Source organism: Phoenix dactylifera, chromosome 2 (genome assembly GCF_009389715.1).
Source record: "Phoenix dactylifera cultivar Barhee BC4 chromosome 2, palm_55x_up_171113_PBpolish2nd_filt_p, whole genome shotgun sequence".
Lineage (NCBI taxonomy): Eukaryota > Viridiplantae > Streptophyta > Magnoliopsida > Arecales > Arecaceae > Phoenix > Phoenix dactylifera.
The window spans coordinates 5971171-5989229 of record NC_052393.1 but is presented as its reverse complement, the minus strand read 5'-3'; the positions used below and the strand labels follow the sequence as shown (position 1 = coordinate 5989229).

Here is an 18059-nt window from a genome sequence, read left to right as displayed (position 1 = left end):
TATCCAACGTGGCTGGTTGTCGCATGCCACGACGAGGAGGGAGCCTCTCCAATCACGCGTATGGCCTATTCAGTCTTTCTGTCAATCAGGACCGTCGCGCCAAATCATGATTGAGCGAGGTTTGCAGCAGGGATGCAACACATGTGCTTTGTGCTGTGGTGGACCTATTCAATCATGACCGTCACATTAAACATGGACCGTTGTGATTAGCAAACAGCCCCTCCTCGGTGCAAGCCAGAGCTGGAGAGGATCCGAACTCTTCCACGACAACTCTCCATTCTCCGATTCAAGTCGGGTACCATGCGCCCGTTGTTTCTCGTCACCTTCCGGTGAGACGATTAGACGACACGCTTGTTCATATGAAGTTGGCCGGAAGGAAAAGCTGAATATATTTTATAAAAATAGAAGGAGAAGCATATCTTATATTTGTTTTTTATACCATAATTTTTTTTTTTAGTAGCTCAACTCATTGGCATTCTCCATAACAGATGAATTTGACAACTACAATTAGACGGGCTAGGCATCAAAATCTGATCCGAACATAAAATTTTAACTGAAACCTCAAATATCACATTTCTATATTTTTCATTTATAGACTTTACCAATTACCATGTTAAATATTAACCCATAGTGAAAATTAAATTAGAAGGTTACACCATAATTATAGATTTTTTTTATAAGAACTTTGTACTATAGCACTGTTATTCGAAATATAATTCAGATGGTATTAGGTGAGGTTCAGTTTTATAAGATTCATCCCATATTTATTTTTTTTTTTAGAAAACCTTCTAATAGATTGTTTTAAGCTTTTTACAAAAATATATATATATATTTGTCAAAGTTAAATTGGTTCAATCTATGGATTATGTGAGATGGGATTAGATTTAGATTTTTGGATTGTTGAAGCATCCTATCCATTCCTGAACCGATCTAATTGGGAAGCGGTCCCATGATTTTTTTATGCCAAGTTCGAACCAGTGTTGCACTTACTTCAGGCATTAAACTAAATCGAAAGAATGCTTATCAAAAAAAAATAAAAAAATATTGCTTTGGTTGGGCGGCCCAGACCGGCCGGGTAGGGTCAGGTAGTACGAGGAAGAGTGAAGTTACCGACGGTGGTGGGACCGCTACTGGAGCTATTAAGAAACCACCGTCCCTCTTGCTCGCCTTCCTCTCCCTGGCGTATCGCCCGCTCGTTGCTCTTTTTTATCCGCTCCTCCTCAGAGAAAGAGAGCGGGAGAGCGCGCGAGCGAGCGAGCAAACCCTAATTTCTCTCCCTTCTCTTCATGTTTCTTCTCCGGTAAACCCTATCTTTAGATGCTCAAAATCCCAATTTTCCCTCGATTCATGCCCTAAAAATGCCGTCTTTCCTTGCAGGACATCGGAGAGCGAGGAGGAATTTGCGCCGCTCCCATTGATCCTGAGCTGCTCGCTATGGCGGAGCACCTCCGGCGAAGGTTCGTGATAGGGTACGCCCTCGCCCCCAAGAAGCAGCAGAGCTTCATACAGCCGTCGCTCGTCGGCCTCGCCGCCGGTCGTGGCATCGATCTCGTACCCATCGACCCGTGCCGTGCCCTCGCCGACCAGGGCCCCTTTGACTGCATCATCCACAAGCTCTACGGCGACGACTGGAAGGCCCAGCTCGAGGACTTCGCTTTCCGGCACCCCGACGTTCCCGTCGTCGACTCCCCCCATGCCATCGAGCGCCTCCACAACCGCATTTCCATGCTCCAAGTCGTCTCCGAGCTTGAGATCCCCCAAGACCAGGAGACCTTCGGGATCCCCAGCCAGGTCGTGATCTACGATTCTGGCGCCCTGTCCAACTCCGGCGTTGTCGGCGCCCTCCGCTTCCCCGTCATCGCCAAGCCCCTCGTCGCTGATGGCAGCGCTAAGTCCCACAAGATGTCCCTCGTCTACCACCGCGACGGCCTCCTCAAGCTCAAGCCGCCACTAGTCCTCCAGGAATTCGTCAACCATGGTGGGGTCATCTTCAAGGTCTACGTTGTTGGGGACTACGTTCAGTGCGTCAAGAGGAAGTCCCTCCCGGACGTCTCCGATGAGAAGCTGGAGTGCACCGAGGGTTCGATGTCCTTCTCCCAGGTGTCCAACATGACAGCGCAAGACCGGACTGAGAAGCAGTACTACGAGACGATGCACTTGGAGGAGGCCGAGATGCCGCCGCTGAGCTTCGTCACAGAGATCGCCCAGGGGCTGAGGCAGGCGATGGGGCTGCACCTTTTCAATTTCGATGTGATCAGAGATGTGAAGGTCGGGAACCGGTACCTAGTCATTGACATTAACTACTTTCCCGGGTATGCTAAAATGCCATCCTATGAAACAGTTTTGACAGAGTTCTTTTGGAATATCGTTCATGAAAAGGAGGAAGAAGATGGATCAAATGCAGCTCCGAAAGATGTTGATAATGAAATAGAGCTTTTGGGAGGTAATTTCAGCAAGACTGCGGGAGAAGTGGAGAATGCAGGCTGAGATCTGAAAATTCGTATTATTGTTGTTTTTGTCGAGCACTCAAAGGTACTCTTCGCACTATTCTGCGAATTTCAGATGATCAGAGCAATGTGAATGTCATTGCAAGTTATCGTATCTGGCTGAATAAGTAGGTTGGGAAGTCAGAACCTCTGACTTCCAGATGGGTTCATTTGGTATCTCATGGTACATCCTTTTGTGGCAATAATTAGGTATCTTTTGTTTCCTTAATTTCCTTATCTGAATACTTAGAATTTTAGGGGTGTCTGTCATGTTTGCCATAAGCTTGTGCCTTGATTCCTACCAAGATGGCATTTTTAATTAATGATTTTTGTCGATTCGCCTTTACTTTAATTCCTTTTCCTGAATTGCATATGAGGTGGATGAATCGAATAACAACTGTTTTGTCGTATGCTAGACGTGGCCATTTTGAAGAAATCTTTTTCTCGACAATGGTGACACTGAATGCTGGATTACTTGTTCAGATTAAGATTTGCATGCTACGTGTTTAAGAAACACGGGCGGAAAGAAAGAAACTGATTTCATCCCTTTCATGTTTGACTATATGCATCTTTCCTTTTAATATTAGTTTTTATTGAAAGTCAAGTTTGTCGAATTGGTAAATCCCATTAAATCTTTTACAGCCGCTGCCATCCTAACTGTCGGTATGCACTGGTATGACCACTATGGTCGGCACACATCGTTACACATGATTTTGTTATCCCGGTATCTGTACTAATGCCAGTTTCGCATCGGAATGGTATAATATTGTTTGTGCCATTCCGTTCCGGCAGTTTTGAATTTTTCTTTGTAATACAATTTTGAGGAGTCACCTCTCAATACATTGATGTATGATTTGAAGTCCTAGAGAAGAAGATGCAAGAATCATATATTTGATTATTATGACTTGCAAGGAAATTGGATGGCTACCTTGACAAGTTGGTCTTGGCAATAGAATCATTCAAAGGGAGGTCATCTAGCTCCAGTGATGAATAGACATGTGGATTAATTGTAGCTCATAACCCTCTATTAATTCTCAAAGGATTTATGTGCAGAGGGTGTATCCTGAGGTCTCTATCAGCCATTACTACATAGTCGTAAGGGGGATCATTCAGCAAGATTAGTGCACTGTGAGATAGATATATGGATTTATGGTAGCTTATAGTAAATGAAATTATAATATCAGAATCTGAGGATGTCAAGATTCTGAATATGAGAGTTTAGGGCAACAAATTTATTGCTCTGGATCTAGTACCACTTGTAACTCACCATCATGGCCCTTAAAAATTTGGATTTGCTGGTATGAATCATAATATATGTGCGAGCCAAATAATTTGGAAGTTGATGTGGAGGCCAGTGAATCTAGATGTTTCACTCTTATGAGTGGATAAATGCAGAAATTCCTGCTAGTTGGCTCTTTAGTTGTGACAAATTCTTCACTTGGTTAAGATAGTTGCTAACAAGGGCATAAAGGTATAATTTGCAAGTAGAAGTTAAGTGGAATATGCAGTGGCATTGATAACGAATTGCTTATCAAAAGGTGTAATAGTGGATTAATTCACATGGATTGAGATGAAATAGCTTTTCTATAAAGCATTTTCATCCAGCCAACTAATTATGAGCAGTTGCCTCAGTGATCTCATAAATTTCAGCTGAAACTGTGCTGTCATGTGGTCCAAGTTCGTAAACATTTAGTAGACAGAAGATATCTTGCCTTCTACATCTGGTGCAATCTTCAGAACAGCTATATTGATTGTTATGATTTAATTTTTCTTTTTGGACAATGTAAGAAGCGTAGGTCAAAAGCAAACCTCAACGAAGAAAGTAGTCCCTATATCTTCTTTCACATTGTTTGTTAGCTCCTAAATCTGATTTTCCCCTTCACAAGGCTTCGTGCTGGAATGTATGTAAACCTATCATGGGATATCCCCAATGCAGGAAGGCAAGACATCGGTAACATGTGTGAGGGAGCAAAATGACCTTGTTTTACTGTCAAAAGAGCACAAGGAACAATGGAGATATGAGATAATGGCTTTGGTCATACATGATGATATAAATGGAAAGGTCTTCTTCAGTGTTTATTAGTTGAATATTTTCGGGCCAAAAAATAAATATATAGGAAGACAATATATGGAGACATTTGACACATCTCAATGTTCAAGGTACCCATTTATTTCTAGCTCTTTCAGATGCGCATGCTCTTGAATGCTTGAACATGGCAATAAAAAAAGGCAATCCTGGTCATGTTTAGATGAAATGCTACCAAATTTTAAATAAATGATCTGGAAGAGTTGCCATAAAATGCTAAAAGATGATCAGCTGTTACTTCTCTTTAGTGTATCACATTTCAGGACATGAAGGTAAATTTCAGTATGGTCATGCTTGAAGAATTTAGAGTGGAGCTCAAAAATATCTCCACAATATTGATAGGGCATATCCGGGTAAAGAAATTTCTCTTTCAGTTGAGACTCTTGAGCTAACCATAGGATTGCCTTAGCAGTCTGATGGACCACCATACTCCTCACTTTGAGCAATTGAACTCTCAACAATCTTTGCCCTCCCCCTAGAATTCATGGCAATTTTTTGTCAGATGACCTGAAACATGCAAGTGGCTTGTTTAGGTGCCACAGGAACCTCACGATACCAGCTTGCTACTAAGATTTATTCTAATATCAAACATAAATTTGACGGCAGTTTTTTAAAGATTTTTTGAGATTTTAGGGGGGAAGGGGGTGGAGTTACTTTTCACTTCTATTGAAATCAAATTAGTCATTAGTTTTTAACTTCCATAAACAGAACTATGAAAGGAATAGGGTTTCTGGCATTTCTATATGTGCACAAACAAGATCTTTTACATGTTCCATCACCGCAATCATTGAAAAATATTTTTTTTATTATTCTTGTACTTAAAAAATTTTGGCTATTATAGGTTTTTAATAATATGTATAAAATTTACAGATTGTTAGGATCCACTTCGATATGGTCTTCTTCTTTGAAAGTTAATATTGTTTCTTTAGACTGTTATCTTATAGTTCCCATGATTTAAGTGATAATTAGGAAGAGTAATGGCTTTGCCGTAATGATGTTTGGTTGATGTAGTTTCACATGGTTTTTGGTCATGAGATATCACATAGGGACTGCTTAACACACCACCTCTAAAAGCAAATATAAGCACACCTATCACTGAAGTACAGGCCCACCTACCTTGAGTTACATCAGTCTCCACTATTTTGGGGCTTCTCTATCAGCGAGATGATGGGAGAACTCGTGTTGTTAGATGTGAGCTTGTTTAGCATATGGCATTTGCAAGGATGTCGTGCCATTCTCTGACCGTTTTTCATTTATTGGCAATTTGACATGGTACTTCTGTTAATGTACTTTCAATCTACAGATTTTTGTACCCATTATGTTCCTTTAAATTACTAAAAGCACATGTTCTCTTACCTAGAAATGTGATGTGCAAATTAGGCAATGTTGGGCAGGGCATCCTTATGACAACAACTAAGGCTGCATTATAATGATGGTAGTGTGTCCTCTGGTGAGCAGGGGTTTCTTGTAGAGCAAATTATTTAGTGTGTCGTTAAAATGCCTAGATCCCTTGATGCCTTTGAAGCAGTTGATTTATGGATATCAACTTTTTTAAATAGAATATTAGCTCTCTTAATAACAGCCATCTAATCATGTCATAACTATTTCTTGTCCTATTTAGTCCAGAAGTCTATGCTGTTACCTTGCAATTTCGACATTGGATGCTTCTTTTTGCTTCCTTTTCTTTTAACTCTGTTTTTTATTAGGTTTAATTGGCAGTCACTCTTTCAAACCTTCTCTGATATTACAGAATTAAAATAAAATTAGGCAAGAAGAAAGAAAATCAGACCAACTAACCAAATTAATTATAACTTGGGTCTGCTTGTGCCAGAGGATATTAATGTTAGTAAATATCTACTACAATACAGGTTTACTGTGCCCAAGGAAAAAAAAGCACAGGCTTCTTGCTCCATGTAATTTTTTCATTCTTGTCAGTACTTATTTCTTAAATGCAATGCTTATTTGTGGAATTTATACTGCCTTCTCAGCACGGTTATTGTCCAGATATTCCCAAAGTTTGGAGAAATTTTATAACTTGGGTTTAAATTTTTGTGACGGTGCTCTTTTGACAAGGTGAAAATTGATGAGTGATTTTTTTAGAAACACTTATAATTGATGGTGAATCCAAACTGTGGTCTTGAAGGTAAGAAGTTGTTGGTCATCTTGAACCAAAAACTTTAATCTTGATGCATTATGTTGGTGCATCGGTGATAAAAGAAACTCTTTTGTGTTTTCTAAGTGCTGTTACTTTTGGAGCACTTGAGAATTACACTGAAGAAAGAATATATATGATTGAACTCACTGACTATAGTTCAATGTAATCTGTTCTTGATCTCATTACCTAAGCTGGCATAGGTTTTTGGTTAACAGAGAAGGGCTTATGGGGCAAGGTTAATGAGGCAAAATGTTGGCCTTGGTTTATTGAGATTGAACATGAATCATTTATCAAGGCCATGGAAAGTAATCTGGCATGGGAAACACAAAAATTATTATCACAATAATTCTTAGTGCAATACTTATTAGTATGGCATATGTTTTAACTATTATAGCTTTAGTAAATAGTTGATCTAGCTTTTCTTTGTTTGATCAGTCAACAAGACCCTAACTTGAAGTAAAATTTGACTTGACAGCTCTTGCTAGACATGCCAAGCTTTGGCAGGATGATGTCCTGGTTTTGCAAAATGAAGTGTCAAGTTGTGTAGTGTTGTGTCGTGAATTTTATGCCTTGATATCATCCAATACTTTATGAAAAAGAAAAGTTAAAACTGAAACCTCAAGAGTGATATTTTTCAGCTTTGTAGTTCATCTTCCCAATTTTGTAGTCAAATATTAATAACCACTAAAGTTGAAAGGTACAGGTTACTAAATTTTTTATTTATTTGCCATTGGAGGGGGATGGTGGAAATTTGTTACCTTGCCTCATCAATTGTGTTATAAGTAAACACTTCTCTAACGAAAATAGTATCTTCCAAATTATCGAGGGGGAGGTCTAGCTTTGTTATTTTCCCTAAAAAAATTGGTTTCTGTTGCGGGCCTTCGACCCGACAACAACACAGTCCTAACCAACTGACGACAGGGAACGGCCCGCGTCCCCCACGAGGTATTGTCCGCTCTGGGACTCCGGCCCGTGCGTCCAGCGCTGACGGGGGGATACCCTCACGGTTTTGCTCTTCAAAAGGCGCCTCGTGAGGAAAAAAGTTTCTCCTCCTTATAAGGCGCAGACCTTTCCGCTGCTTAGTCGGTATGGGACTAAATTCAGGTCCTTTCCACATCATAGCCCCCCCAGCGAGAAGGTCCTGTGCCGGTTTTACCCGTGACAGCCCCCCAGGCCCAGGGAGAGTTTCTATGTGCGGGCGAGCCCTCCTTCTAGCGCCATCTGTTGCGGGCCTTCGACCCGACAATAGCACAGTCCCAACCAACTGACGACAGGGAACGGCCCACGTCCCCCACGAGGTATGGTCCGTTCTGGGACTCCGGCCCGCGGTCCAGCGCTATGGAGGGAATTTTTTCCGGCCCGCGCATCCAACGCTACGGGGGGAATTTTTTCCGGCCTGTGCGTCCAGCGCTGACGGGGGGATACCCTCACGGTTTTGCCCTTCAAAAGGCGCCTCGTGAGGAAAGAGGTTTCCCCTCCTTATAAGGCGCAGACCTTTCCGCTGCTTAGTCAGTATGGGACTAAATTTAGGCCCTTCCCACGTCAGTTTCCATGAGTTGGAGTTGGCTCATTTTATGGTGGCTTATAGTTACTTAAGATTGCAAGTTCGTGGCTTATAGTTACTTAAGATTGCAAGTTCGTGGCTTATAGTTACTTAAGATTGCAAGTTCATATATGGTGGAAATGGAAGAAGACTGGATGGAGCATGCCTTGTTCTCGCTTTCTCTAGCATGCTTGATCTGATTAGCCTTGGAGGCTGTAACATCAATTTCCTGAAGTCTATGCCTGAGCCACTTTTTCCCTTCTCTTCTCCTTTAATTATCTTCATGGGTCCAGGCTATGTGTTTCAACTGTAATCAACAACTTTGTGATTATATTCTAATATCTTGATGGGTTTTGGTTTGAGATGTTCTTCTGCTTTTCTTTACAATTTTCTCCTAAGCTCTTAGAATGATTTTATCTCCACTGAGGAGTAAGAGATGTTGCGTGTAAAGGGCTGATGAACCATTCAAACACAAATATGTTTTTTTGTAAACCACCCCCCCCCCCCCCCCCAAAAAAAAAAAAAAAAAAGTTTTCACCCTTGTTTTTTGTGGGACAGCAAAGAAACCGACCTTTTTGTTGTGGATTGAGTGCCTAAATTATCTATATCAGTGCTCATTGAATTACATATTAGTTATTCTAAAGAAGTTTCTTAGGTTGTTGGGTGTGAAAGAATAGTGATTTTTTGTAGGTTAGGCACATATCATTCTTGTTCTCTGTTGTTTGTTATTAAGTTTGTTTCTTTGGCCCGGTCCATTTTGTTTCATGAAAAGGGATGTCTTTTCTAGGTTGGTTAACCGAGCCAAAACAGAGGAAAAAACAATATAACAGATATAAATAAGAAAATGTCAGCTACGGAGGGTCATTGAAGGAATGGGTTTCAAATCTTGGTGGTTTCCATTTTCAAAACCTGCTGCAGCTGCATGGCCCTTCCTGCATGCCAAAGATTCCCCACAAATAGGAAGAATCCTAGAACAAGATGTGAGGCCACTAACCAGCTTTTAGGGGAGACATAATTGATTGCATTGATCTCAGTAGCTGTCCTACCCACTTTTTTGCTACTGTATTTCTTAGATGCATGTTTGCATTCTGCATGTGTTACATGGTTACATGCAATATTATGTTTTTGTTTGTTTCTTTCTTTCCATTTTTGGGGCGGGGGATGTATTTCTTTTACAACTATGGCTAGAGCAATCGATGCCTATTACAAAATCCTGCAAGAATTATGGTTTTTTTCGTGTTTCGATAAAACAGAAAGATGCACAACAGGCATAGTCATGTGACTGTTGGGGAAAAATTCTTCTTAAAACTTTATCTTCAGGACAAAGATTTGATGATGTTTTCTGCTTCTACAAGTATCTCACTGTTGTTTAATGGTCTACAGTATTCTACCTGGGGAGCCACAGAGAAGTATCATTTCTTTTTCTTTGGTCAGATGTATGGGTTTTAGCATGGTAAAGGGATGGAGAAAATGTCGGTGTTGCATTTAGTTTCTAGATCTTCTATTGATTATGATTCAATATCTTATAAAATGTCTCCAACAATCTGTATCTGTATATGAATCCTTAAATTCATTCATAGTCTGTGATGAATCTCTAGCATTGATGTCTATTAATTTACATGCAGACTAGTTGAATTGTTGCCCGAATCAGCTTTTTGGGGAAAAAATGCTTTATCAACATGGGTTGTGAAGTTTTGGTTTTGTGTAATTAGTGGCTAATTAGATTGAAGATTGTAACTTGATTTTTGACTTTTGTTAATTAAGTTCCACCTGGTTGTGCAGTAACACGATCCACATCCCTATTGATTTCTGTTGCTGCTGCCAAGTACTGGTAGAATGTGCAATAAAGGTTTTGCTGCAGTGCTTATTTGGAGTCCTCAAGGTCGGGAGGTTGGAGCACCGACGGCTCCCATATTGATTTTGTGGACTGTTTTTTCGTGGTGTTGATTGAAGAAATCAAAAAACAGGGAATGATTTAAAGCTTGATGACCAATTTTCATCTCATAAATGTGGGAAGAGTTTATGTACTAGGACAGAAGAGTAGGAATCAGTCGATTTGAAAGAGCTGTAAGCTAAGCAGCCAGGACTGGTAAGTGAAGCTGGATCCTGATAAGGATCGAGGATGCAATAAATTTTATGCTGTTCGCATTTCATGGTATTTGGATTATTGGCTTGGATCTGTCTAGTAAAATTTGGGCTTTTAGTTCTTACCCTTTTGTTCATGAGAGAGGGAAATAATCAGGGTTGATGGAGGAATTATCAGTATAATAGCAAGGTGAATTGTCTAAATATATAAAGTGATCAATATGCAGGAATTATAATTTCAAAATAGTCACTTGATTTGGGGTTTGGGATGCAATTAAATTACATTGTGAGTTAGCAAATGCTTTAATTTACCAAGCTTTTAAAAATCCTCTTGCCGGCACTTAATTTTGATGAAGGTAGAAAAATAATTACTTAATAGTTTGCCCTTACAATTGGAACCACAGAATAAATATTCAAGAACTGGGGCTTTTGTTTTCATTTCTTAATGGTCTTCTTGTCTAGAATTCCCGGCTGTGCTTGGTGCTATATATATTTTTTTAAAATATTCTTAGTGTTTCCTGATAAACCTGAAGCATTATTGATTTTGTCCAGGATCGTCAAAAGCTTTTGAGTTCAGTCTTTCAACATGCAGAGGTGGTGCAACTCAATGCTAGCTTTCTTGTTGAGTCTAGAAAGATTAGCTGGCCATCTTATTGCAATCAAGTACAGCAGGAGCTAAGAGCATTTATTTTTCAGTAGATATATGTGTTTTATTACAAAGACCTTTGACATTCAGATTTATTATTTCAGTGTTTCGGCCATCTTCTGACATAATAATGAAAATTTAATTATATTGGTACATCTTTTTAGTTTTGATCAAACAGAATATCTCAAGCATGAGTGACTAAAGGTCTTTCTTTGTTACTTGGAAAATCATTAATTATCTCGAGCCAGTGTAGTATGGCTGTTGGTACTTAGCAAAAGAAGAATGGTAGCGTTGGGAAAAATTGGTCCGGCCCGACATAATTATATATATTTTATATGTTAACTATATTAATTAATTATGTATTATAATAATAAAGTTTTATACTATATGCTAATGAATATATCAATGTTGGGACTGTTCGGTGGGCCTGGTATTGGCCTTTCAGGATTGTGCTGGGGCTTGCGGAACGGGCCTGAACGTATATGTCGGCCCAAAGTTTTACTGTAGATGTCGGCCCAATTCCAGCCCAGCCCAACATTTGATCCGCTCTAGTTGCTGCTTGCTCTACAGCAACACATGCTGTTGAATATAAGCAAAATTTCTTTCTGGATCTAATGGATATGTTCTCCTCTATTTCTTTCGTTCTTTCCTTTCTTCTTACCCCAAGGAAGCATGGCTTGAAGTTTTTGAAAGTCGGCAAAAACACAAAAAAATCCTCCCATAAACTTCTCGAAAGGAAAAAAAAAAAAAAATCTATCTTTAATTTGACTCTATGATTGATGATAAGGTCTCAGAGCTCCAGCTTTCCTCTTGGCCACAGTCTATCCACAAAGTATCCTATACTTTATGCGAACCACCGGGCGTTGTGACATCAATTAGGTCATAAACACTGACTTATTTCTCACATTTGAAAGCAGAAAGCTACTTTATGTATCTGATAATGATCTTATGGGCATTCTAGCATCAATTCTATTCTTGTTACTGCCAACGAACACAACTTTATCCAGATGCTTGAAGATGTTTATTAACAACTATAGATTTGATCATGAGCTGATGACGGGAAGGTTGCATCACACGGGGTGATTTCATACATTGCTATCAACTTTTTAAAGGGAATTGTCAGCACCAGGTTGTACCTTTGAATTCAGTGCATACACCAAGATATGAGGATTTTTGACAATCAAAGTACATACTATCATGTAGTGTTTGTCTCAAGTGGCTTGGAACGTTACTTTCTTCGACAAGATCTGCAGTTCCTGTAATTTATGGGAATCAATCTTGAATTCATCAAGGCGTTCCACATCGAACTTGATCAAAGAAATTTGCTAAGTCAACATGGCTCTACCTTATTAACTAATCGAACACAAACAAATGAACATTTGCTACCTGCTATTATCTTGTAGGGTGACGACGGGTAATGGAATGCCTAATCCCTTTTAGCTCGTGCTCAATTGATTCGTCTTTTTGGAATTTTAACCGTACAAGAAAATGTAAAACCTCAATACCAAGGTTGAAAGTGAAAAAATTATATATAAGAGATTGAAACCGAAAAAACGGTTCAATGATCATGGTATATTTTATCATTTTCTAGAGTGATAATATGGCATTTTCTATAATAAAATAATATTCTTGGCTGAATGATCTATCTCAATCCTTTATTTAAGCATGTTCTTGACCCGACGGGACCATGCTATCAAGTTATCTCCTTGTTCTGAATTGGTAAAGCTAACATAATTCTTAAATCGATCGACATTGTCTTCTCCTTCTTCTTCTGCGGCTGCTGCTGCTTACGAGAAAAAACGAGGTCAAAACTCTAGCGACACTATTTTCATGTAGTTGATCTAAACCTGTCCATCAATAACATAAACTTGGTATTGATATGAAAGGGACCAATCATATTGGCTTCTCCCCCATTATACCCAAATGATGCAATGAAATGAAGCTTTAGGTGGGAGCAAACATATTCTTTGGGGCAGGTAAATTACTTGTTTCCTATAGGCCCAGGGCTTACCTACTGAACGTCATGCCATCCCTTGTGGGTCAAGGCTGCGCTGTAATTATTTGGTGTTCTTGAATACAGATTGCTCAGTCAATAGAGAAATGCCAAGATGACATGTTTATTCGACGTTAAAAAGCTTTATAGCAGAAAAAGAACAATCATTAAGTATGTTTCTTATCAATCCGATCACTTCTCTTTGAAAAAAGAGCACTTGTATTTGCATGCATGATCCTGCACTAATTAGGAGTTGATCAAAATAGCAAGGAATCTTCTTGCAACTCAAACTGCAACAAGAAGTTACCACACATTTCACAGATAACAAATTCTCATTAGAGAGAAAGAGAGAGAGAGAGAGAGAGAGAGAGAGAGAGCCGATAAGCTAGTCAATGGCTTGTAGCTAAAGGAATGGTTCGTACCTAATTAGTAACTAATAGTGTGACTTTTGTTTTGAAGGAGGATAGGAAAAATATAGTCAAATTAGAAGGATGCCTCTTCAAGTATACGTACGTTTTCTCGCTAGCTGATGTTACAGTTGAAGACCACCTCATTGCAAGGCAAGAACCTACCAACTTGAATATTACAGCAATATCCATATAATGTCCACATGGGATGCCTTGCGTGTAAATAAAGTTCCAAACCATATTAAACTCATCAATGTCAAGCCTTCACATCCAGTAGCTAGCTATTTCTCCAAGCCACAAGCCGCCTCCTACTCCAACTAACTTATTTTTAAGTAATAAATTAACTGTTTAATTTTATCAGATACCTCATTAAGGCTTCTTTCTCATTTCCTTTTGGATGTGGGGCTTCTCAAGTTGCATAAAACTAAAGATAGGCTCGGTACGTACAAGAGAATTCAACAAACGATTAACAGTATAACAAAACTAAAGAATGGCATCTCGGTACCAAAAATAACAAATAAAAAAAAATATCATCCCATCAGGGTTTTACACAAGCCTTGGCTTTGTATACATTTACTAATGTTTTTTGTTGGTAGCTTCTATTTATTGAAATCAAAATCTTTTGAAAGTGTGACAAATTCATGAAGCCAGTGTTAAAGCTTTCTACGCGCAGATAATTCCTTCTTCTCATGGTTGGGATCTCTGCTCTACGATGCACTCGACCATGATATTTGGCTGCAAGAGCAGAAAAGCATGTTAATATATATATATATATATATACATATAGATAATCAAACATATCGACATAACTAGAAAAGCTATTTAATCAGTTAAAATATGGGTTATTGTTATGGGCGAACATCAACAGTTGTACAAGGAAAATAGAAAACTAGATGACTTACTCTAGAAAATCTTTCCAGCTGAGATCATTGTCCGGGCCATCTAGATTTAGTCCTTCCCAATCCTCAAATGGAGTTGAGGCAGTTGAGTTGATTGGATCTTGCTTTTGATCTGCTGAGGCATGCTCCGGGGAGGTTGATACCAATGAAGGGGTGGAATGGGAAGTTGGAATGGCATTAGAATTGAATACTGGATGTGTGCTTTGACCATTGCTTTCCATTGCATGCTCGGTGAATGAGCAAGAATCACTGAACTTTGCCACCATTTCTTGTCCCTCGAGAGTATTGCTTGATTCGGGGTGAGCCTGAAAGCTATTGGATAACTGCGGGATGCGTAAACCCGAGAGGCCTGAAGTCACCGGGATTTGATTCTGAGGAAGGCCGAGGGAGCCGTCCATCACTCCCTCGAGCTGGTGGTTCATTTGGAGGAGATCGCTGAACTGGTAGTTCTGAAGGGAGGCCGAACCCAAAAGATTCCTTGCGTCCGCATCCAAAGGAGAAGTGATACTCGTGAGCTGGATAAGGCTTTGCAGGATTTGGAACCTGGCTAAGTTTGCAGCATCTGCTTGCAGCCTAAGAACATTATCCAAAGGGGCGGTCAAGTTGCCAAGGTTCTGAGCAGCTGCAAGAAGAGGAGGAAGCATTGCGAGGAGATCGAGATCGGCTTTCGGTCTATGGGTGACCGGGTCGATACCCATGAGGAGGAGCTTCTTCCTCAGATGGGTGTTCCAATAGTTCTTGATTTCATTATCCGTTCGTCCAGGCAGCCGGGTGGCCATCATAGACCACCTGCAAAAAGTTAGACAAAAGTAGAGATAATTTTTGCAAAATTTATGACCAAATTAATTTCATCCGAAGCATATTTCTCTAAGAAGAATTTTGAAAATTTTAATGCTAATTCATCAAGAATACATAACAATGAGTTCTGATTCATTGCCAAAGGTGGTTTTGAATCAATAGTTTATTCTCCTATGGATTTTTTTGATCTTACTATTCAACTCGAGAGCTAATAATAGTTATCATTTTTTTTTTTGCAATCCACTGTCATGGTAATGGATAGCTAGAATGGCAAAGCATGGCTTCGAAAAGTGAAGAACCATATCAGCGGATATACCAACTTTACAAAATATATGCAAAACAAAAAGGAAGCTGTGGATTACTTGTTTCCAAGGACCGAATGGAGGTGGATGATGAGCCGTTCTTCATCCTCTGAGAACTTCCCCCTCTTGATATCCGGTCGGAGGTAGTTTGTCCATCGGAGGCGGCAGCTCTTTCCGCACCGATTCAAGCCTGCGTTCTGCGGGAGATTCTTCCAGTTTCCATGGCCATGATTGTGAATGTAGTCTACTAGCTTCCTGTCCTCCTCCGGAGTCCACGGGCCCTTCTTCACGCCGACCTTATCACAGCAAGGAGACCTTCCCATAGATCCCTGCAATACTAAATTGCAACAGAAACGAAGTTAAAGAGTCTGTCAGAGGTGCAAGTCTCTCTTCTTTGCTTTGGGGATGAGATAACAAACCAACCTTAGACTGAAAAGGAATGAGAGAGTGCCAAAGTGAAGGTTTTAGTTTTGGAGGATTGAACAGGTGATCTGTCCCCTGGTTTTATAGGGTTCTGGGCTGAACCCAGTCTTATTTTTCCAACGTGACACATGTAGTTTAGCCTTGGGTCCAGCTTGCCCTTCAAACGTCACCCATGTATACAATTTTTGGTTGTTATTGTCCATTTCGAAAAATAAACATCAAGAGCTTGTTTGGTTTGCGAGAAGCATTTTTCCTCTTCAAAATATAATTTCTAAAAAGTAGATTCCTGAAAAAAGGATGCCTAAAAAAATACTTTGAGCATATTTGGTTGACAATGGAAAAGTGACAGATTTCCAGAGTGCTTATGTTTAGTTGACCATCCACTTTTCTGAAAAAGTTATGTGTAATTCCTATTAATTATACCCTTAATAAAAATTAGATAAATTAGGTATTTAATGACTCTTTAATACTGAAGGATTTTTTTGAGAAAAAATAAAAATGGAGTGATTTCCGGCTCACGGGAAAGTAACTTTTCCATGTTTCTCATGGAAAAGATTTTTCTATGAAACATGGGAATCATATTTCCATGAGAATCATATTCAACTTTTCTATCTTTCTCTTTTGAAAACTTCAACCAAACAAGAGGCATCTCATTACTATTCCGTTGACCATACTTTCTCCTCTTATTTTTCCGCAAACCAAACGAGCCCTAAAGAAGTTTAAGAAAAGATAACGGAGCATTTATAAAATCCATGTAGAATGTTCTGCAGGCATTTTTTTCTCTCTTTTCTCCCCAGCTTTGCCTTCCAAAGTTTTAGAGGAGATGATAGGGTGGACTCTGGGGTTTTTGGGAAATCTAGGAGTGCTTGGTCCCTTGCACCGTAAGGGAGCCTTGGGGCTTTTCTGAGGTATGAGAAGGTGGCACGTAAACAAGAAAAAAACGGGTGGGTTAGGTTCGCAGCCTGCCAATTGGGTTTTTGCCCAAGCAAAGGGGGACTATATATCCCTCTCTAATGTCAGCATATTTTTCTTGTTTTTTGTTTTGTTTTGTTTTTTTAGGAGATGAACAGTTTAGGATTAGGGGTAGGGTAATCAAATCTAAACCTAAGTTGGGCATTTTTTTTTTCAAAGACAAAGCTAGGTTATTCTTGCATAGGGAGGGACCGATCAAGGCCCCAACTCTCCTAATTAGTTGAACAATGATATTGATGTGTTAACGGAGCTGTTCTAACTAATATTATTAGCGAATACACTTAGGGTTGCAGAATGCCAAATTATGGGATAATTTGACGATTTCTTTAAATCATTAACCTCGAAAAATGATTGTAGAAGAAAATAAATTTTGCCATGTTTCGTTGGTCAAAAAATTACTCTAAAAAATGGCATAAAAAAATTATTATGTTTAGTTGGAGGTAATCTTATATGCAAATAATATATGCATTTACCAAATTTTAAATATTTCTCTTAAATAAATAATTCAAGTAACAATATATATACTTTTTGTTCAGTTCATTTATTGGCCATTTATGATCCATTTTTATAGAGGTTAACAATACGGGCCACTTTAAATATTGAAATATATTTACATTAGTTAATAAATATTTTTTAAATTAGTTATTTATATATTAAAAATATATTTATTATTATAGATAAATTTTAATACTTTTAATTTTTTATTAAGTAAATATATTTAAAAACAACCACATCGTTAATTGATTAATTTGGAAAAAAATTAAATTATTACATAGAAAATTAGAAATTTGGATTTAGAATAATCGAATGTTGAGGTACCATGTATTTTGCTTTCATTTGTGGGTTTCAATGAAAAAAGTAGGGGCATTTTCATCGAGTAATGATAATTTCAGATTACAGTTATCTGACATGGAAAAAAATACCATATTTTGGTGGTATTTATTTTATCTTCTTTCTCAGTAAAATAAGTATGAGACCTATCATTTATTTTACCATCTCTTCTTTTTGTACCAACTATGGTGATCTGATATAGAATTTATTTTTTCATAATGGATTACCCCCAATCAAACGAACCCTAGTATGAGTGCCAAATTAAGGAAGATAATGTAAGATTGCCTAATATTGGCATTAACATTTGCTCTAAGCTTAGACCAATGCCACAGATCTCAGTAAAAATTTCTTATATCATTCTACATTTGTCTGTTGACCATGCTTGCTAACTTTATACTTCCATCATCATATTTCATGGGTCCATACAAAACCT

General features: G+C 38.9%; 2 protein-coding genes across 4 annotated transcripts; one reads left to right on the top strand and one right to left on the bottom strand.

Moving 5' to 3' along the window:
• The first annotated feature begins 1179 nt into the window (after positions 1-1179).
• LOC103711755 (inositol-tetrakisphosphate 1-kinase 5-like) lies at positions 1180-11164 on the top strand. Of its 3 annotated transcripts, XR_604829.4 has the most exons (4): positions 1180-1300; positions 1378-2532; positions 10053-10359; positions 10908-11164. XR_604829.4 is itself a non-coding variant. In XM_008798024.4 (3 exons), exon 2 carries the CDS (start codon positions 1435-1437, stop codon positions 2485-2487), a length of 1053 nt encoding a protein of 350 aa, XP_008796246.2. In that variant the 5' UTR covers positions 1180-1300; positions 1378-1434; the 3' UTR covers positions 2488-2532; positions 10908-11161. The 3 variants fall into 3 exon arrangements, 2 of the variants coding, with proteins under 2 accessions (XP_008796246.2, XP_008796245.2); XM_008798024.4 differs by lacking the exon at positions 10053-10359 and having other exon boundaries at positions 10908-11161; XM_008798023.4 differs by lacking the exons at positions 10053-10359; positions 10908-11164 and having other exon boundaries at positions 1378-2877.
• A 2736-nt stretch (positions 11165-13900) lies between these two features.
• On the bottom strand, positions 13901-15866 carry LOC103711807 (transcription factor MYB41-like). Its single transcript, XM_026806457.2, has 4 exons — positions 15824-15866; positions 15461-15737; positions 14304-15089; positions 13901-14136 (listed from the first exon to the last, which is right to left on the bottom strand). Exons 2-4 carry the CDS (start codon positions 15721-15723, stop codon positions 14109-14111), a joined length of 1077 nt encoding a protein of 358 aa, XP_026662258.2. The 5' UTR covers positions 15724-15737; positions 15824-15866; the 3' UTR covers positions 13901-14108.
• Between the last annotated feature and the right edge of the window lie 2193 nt (positions 15867-18059).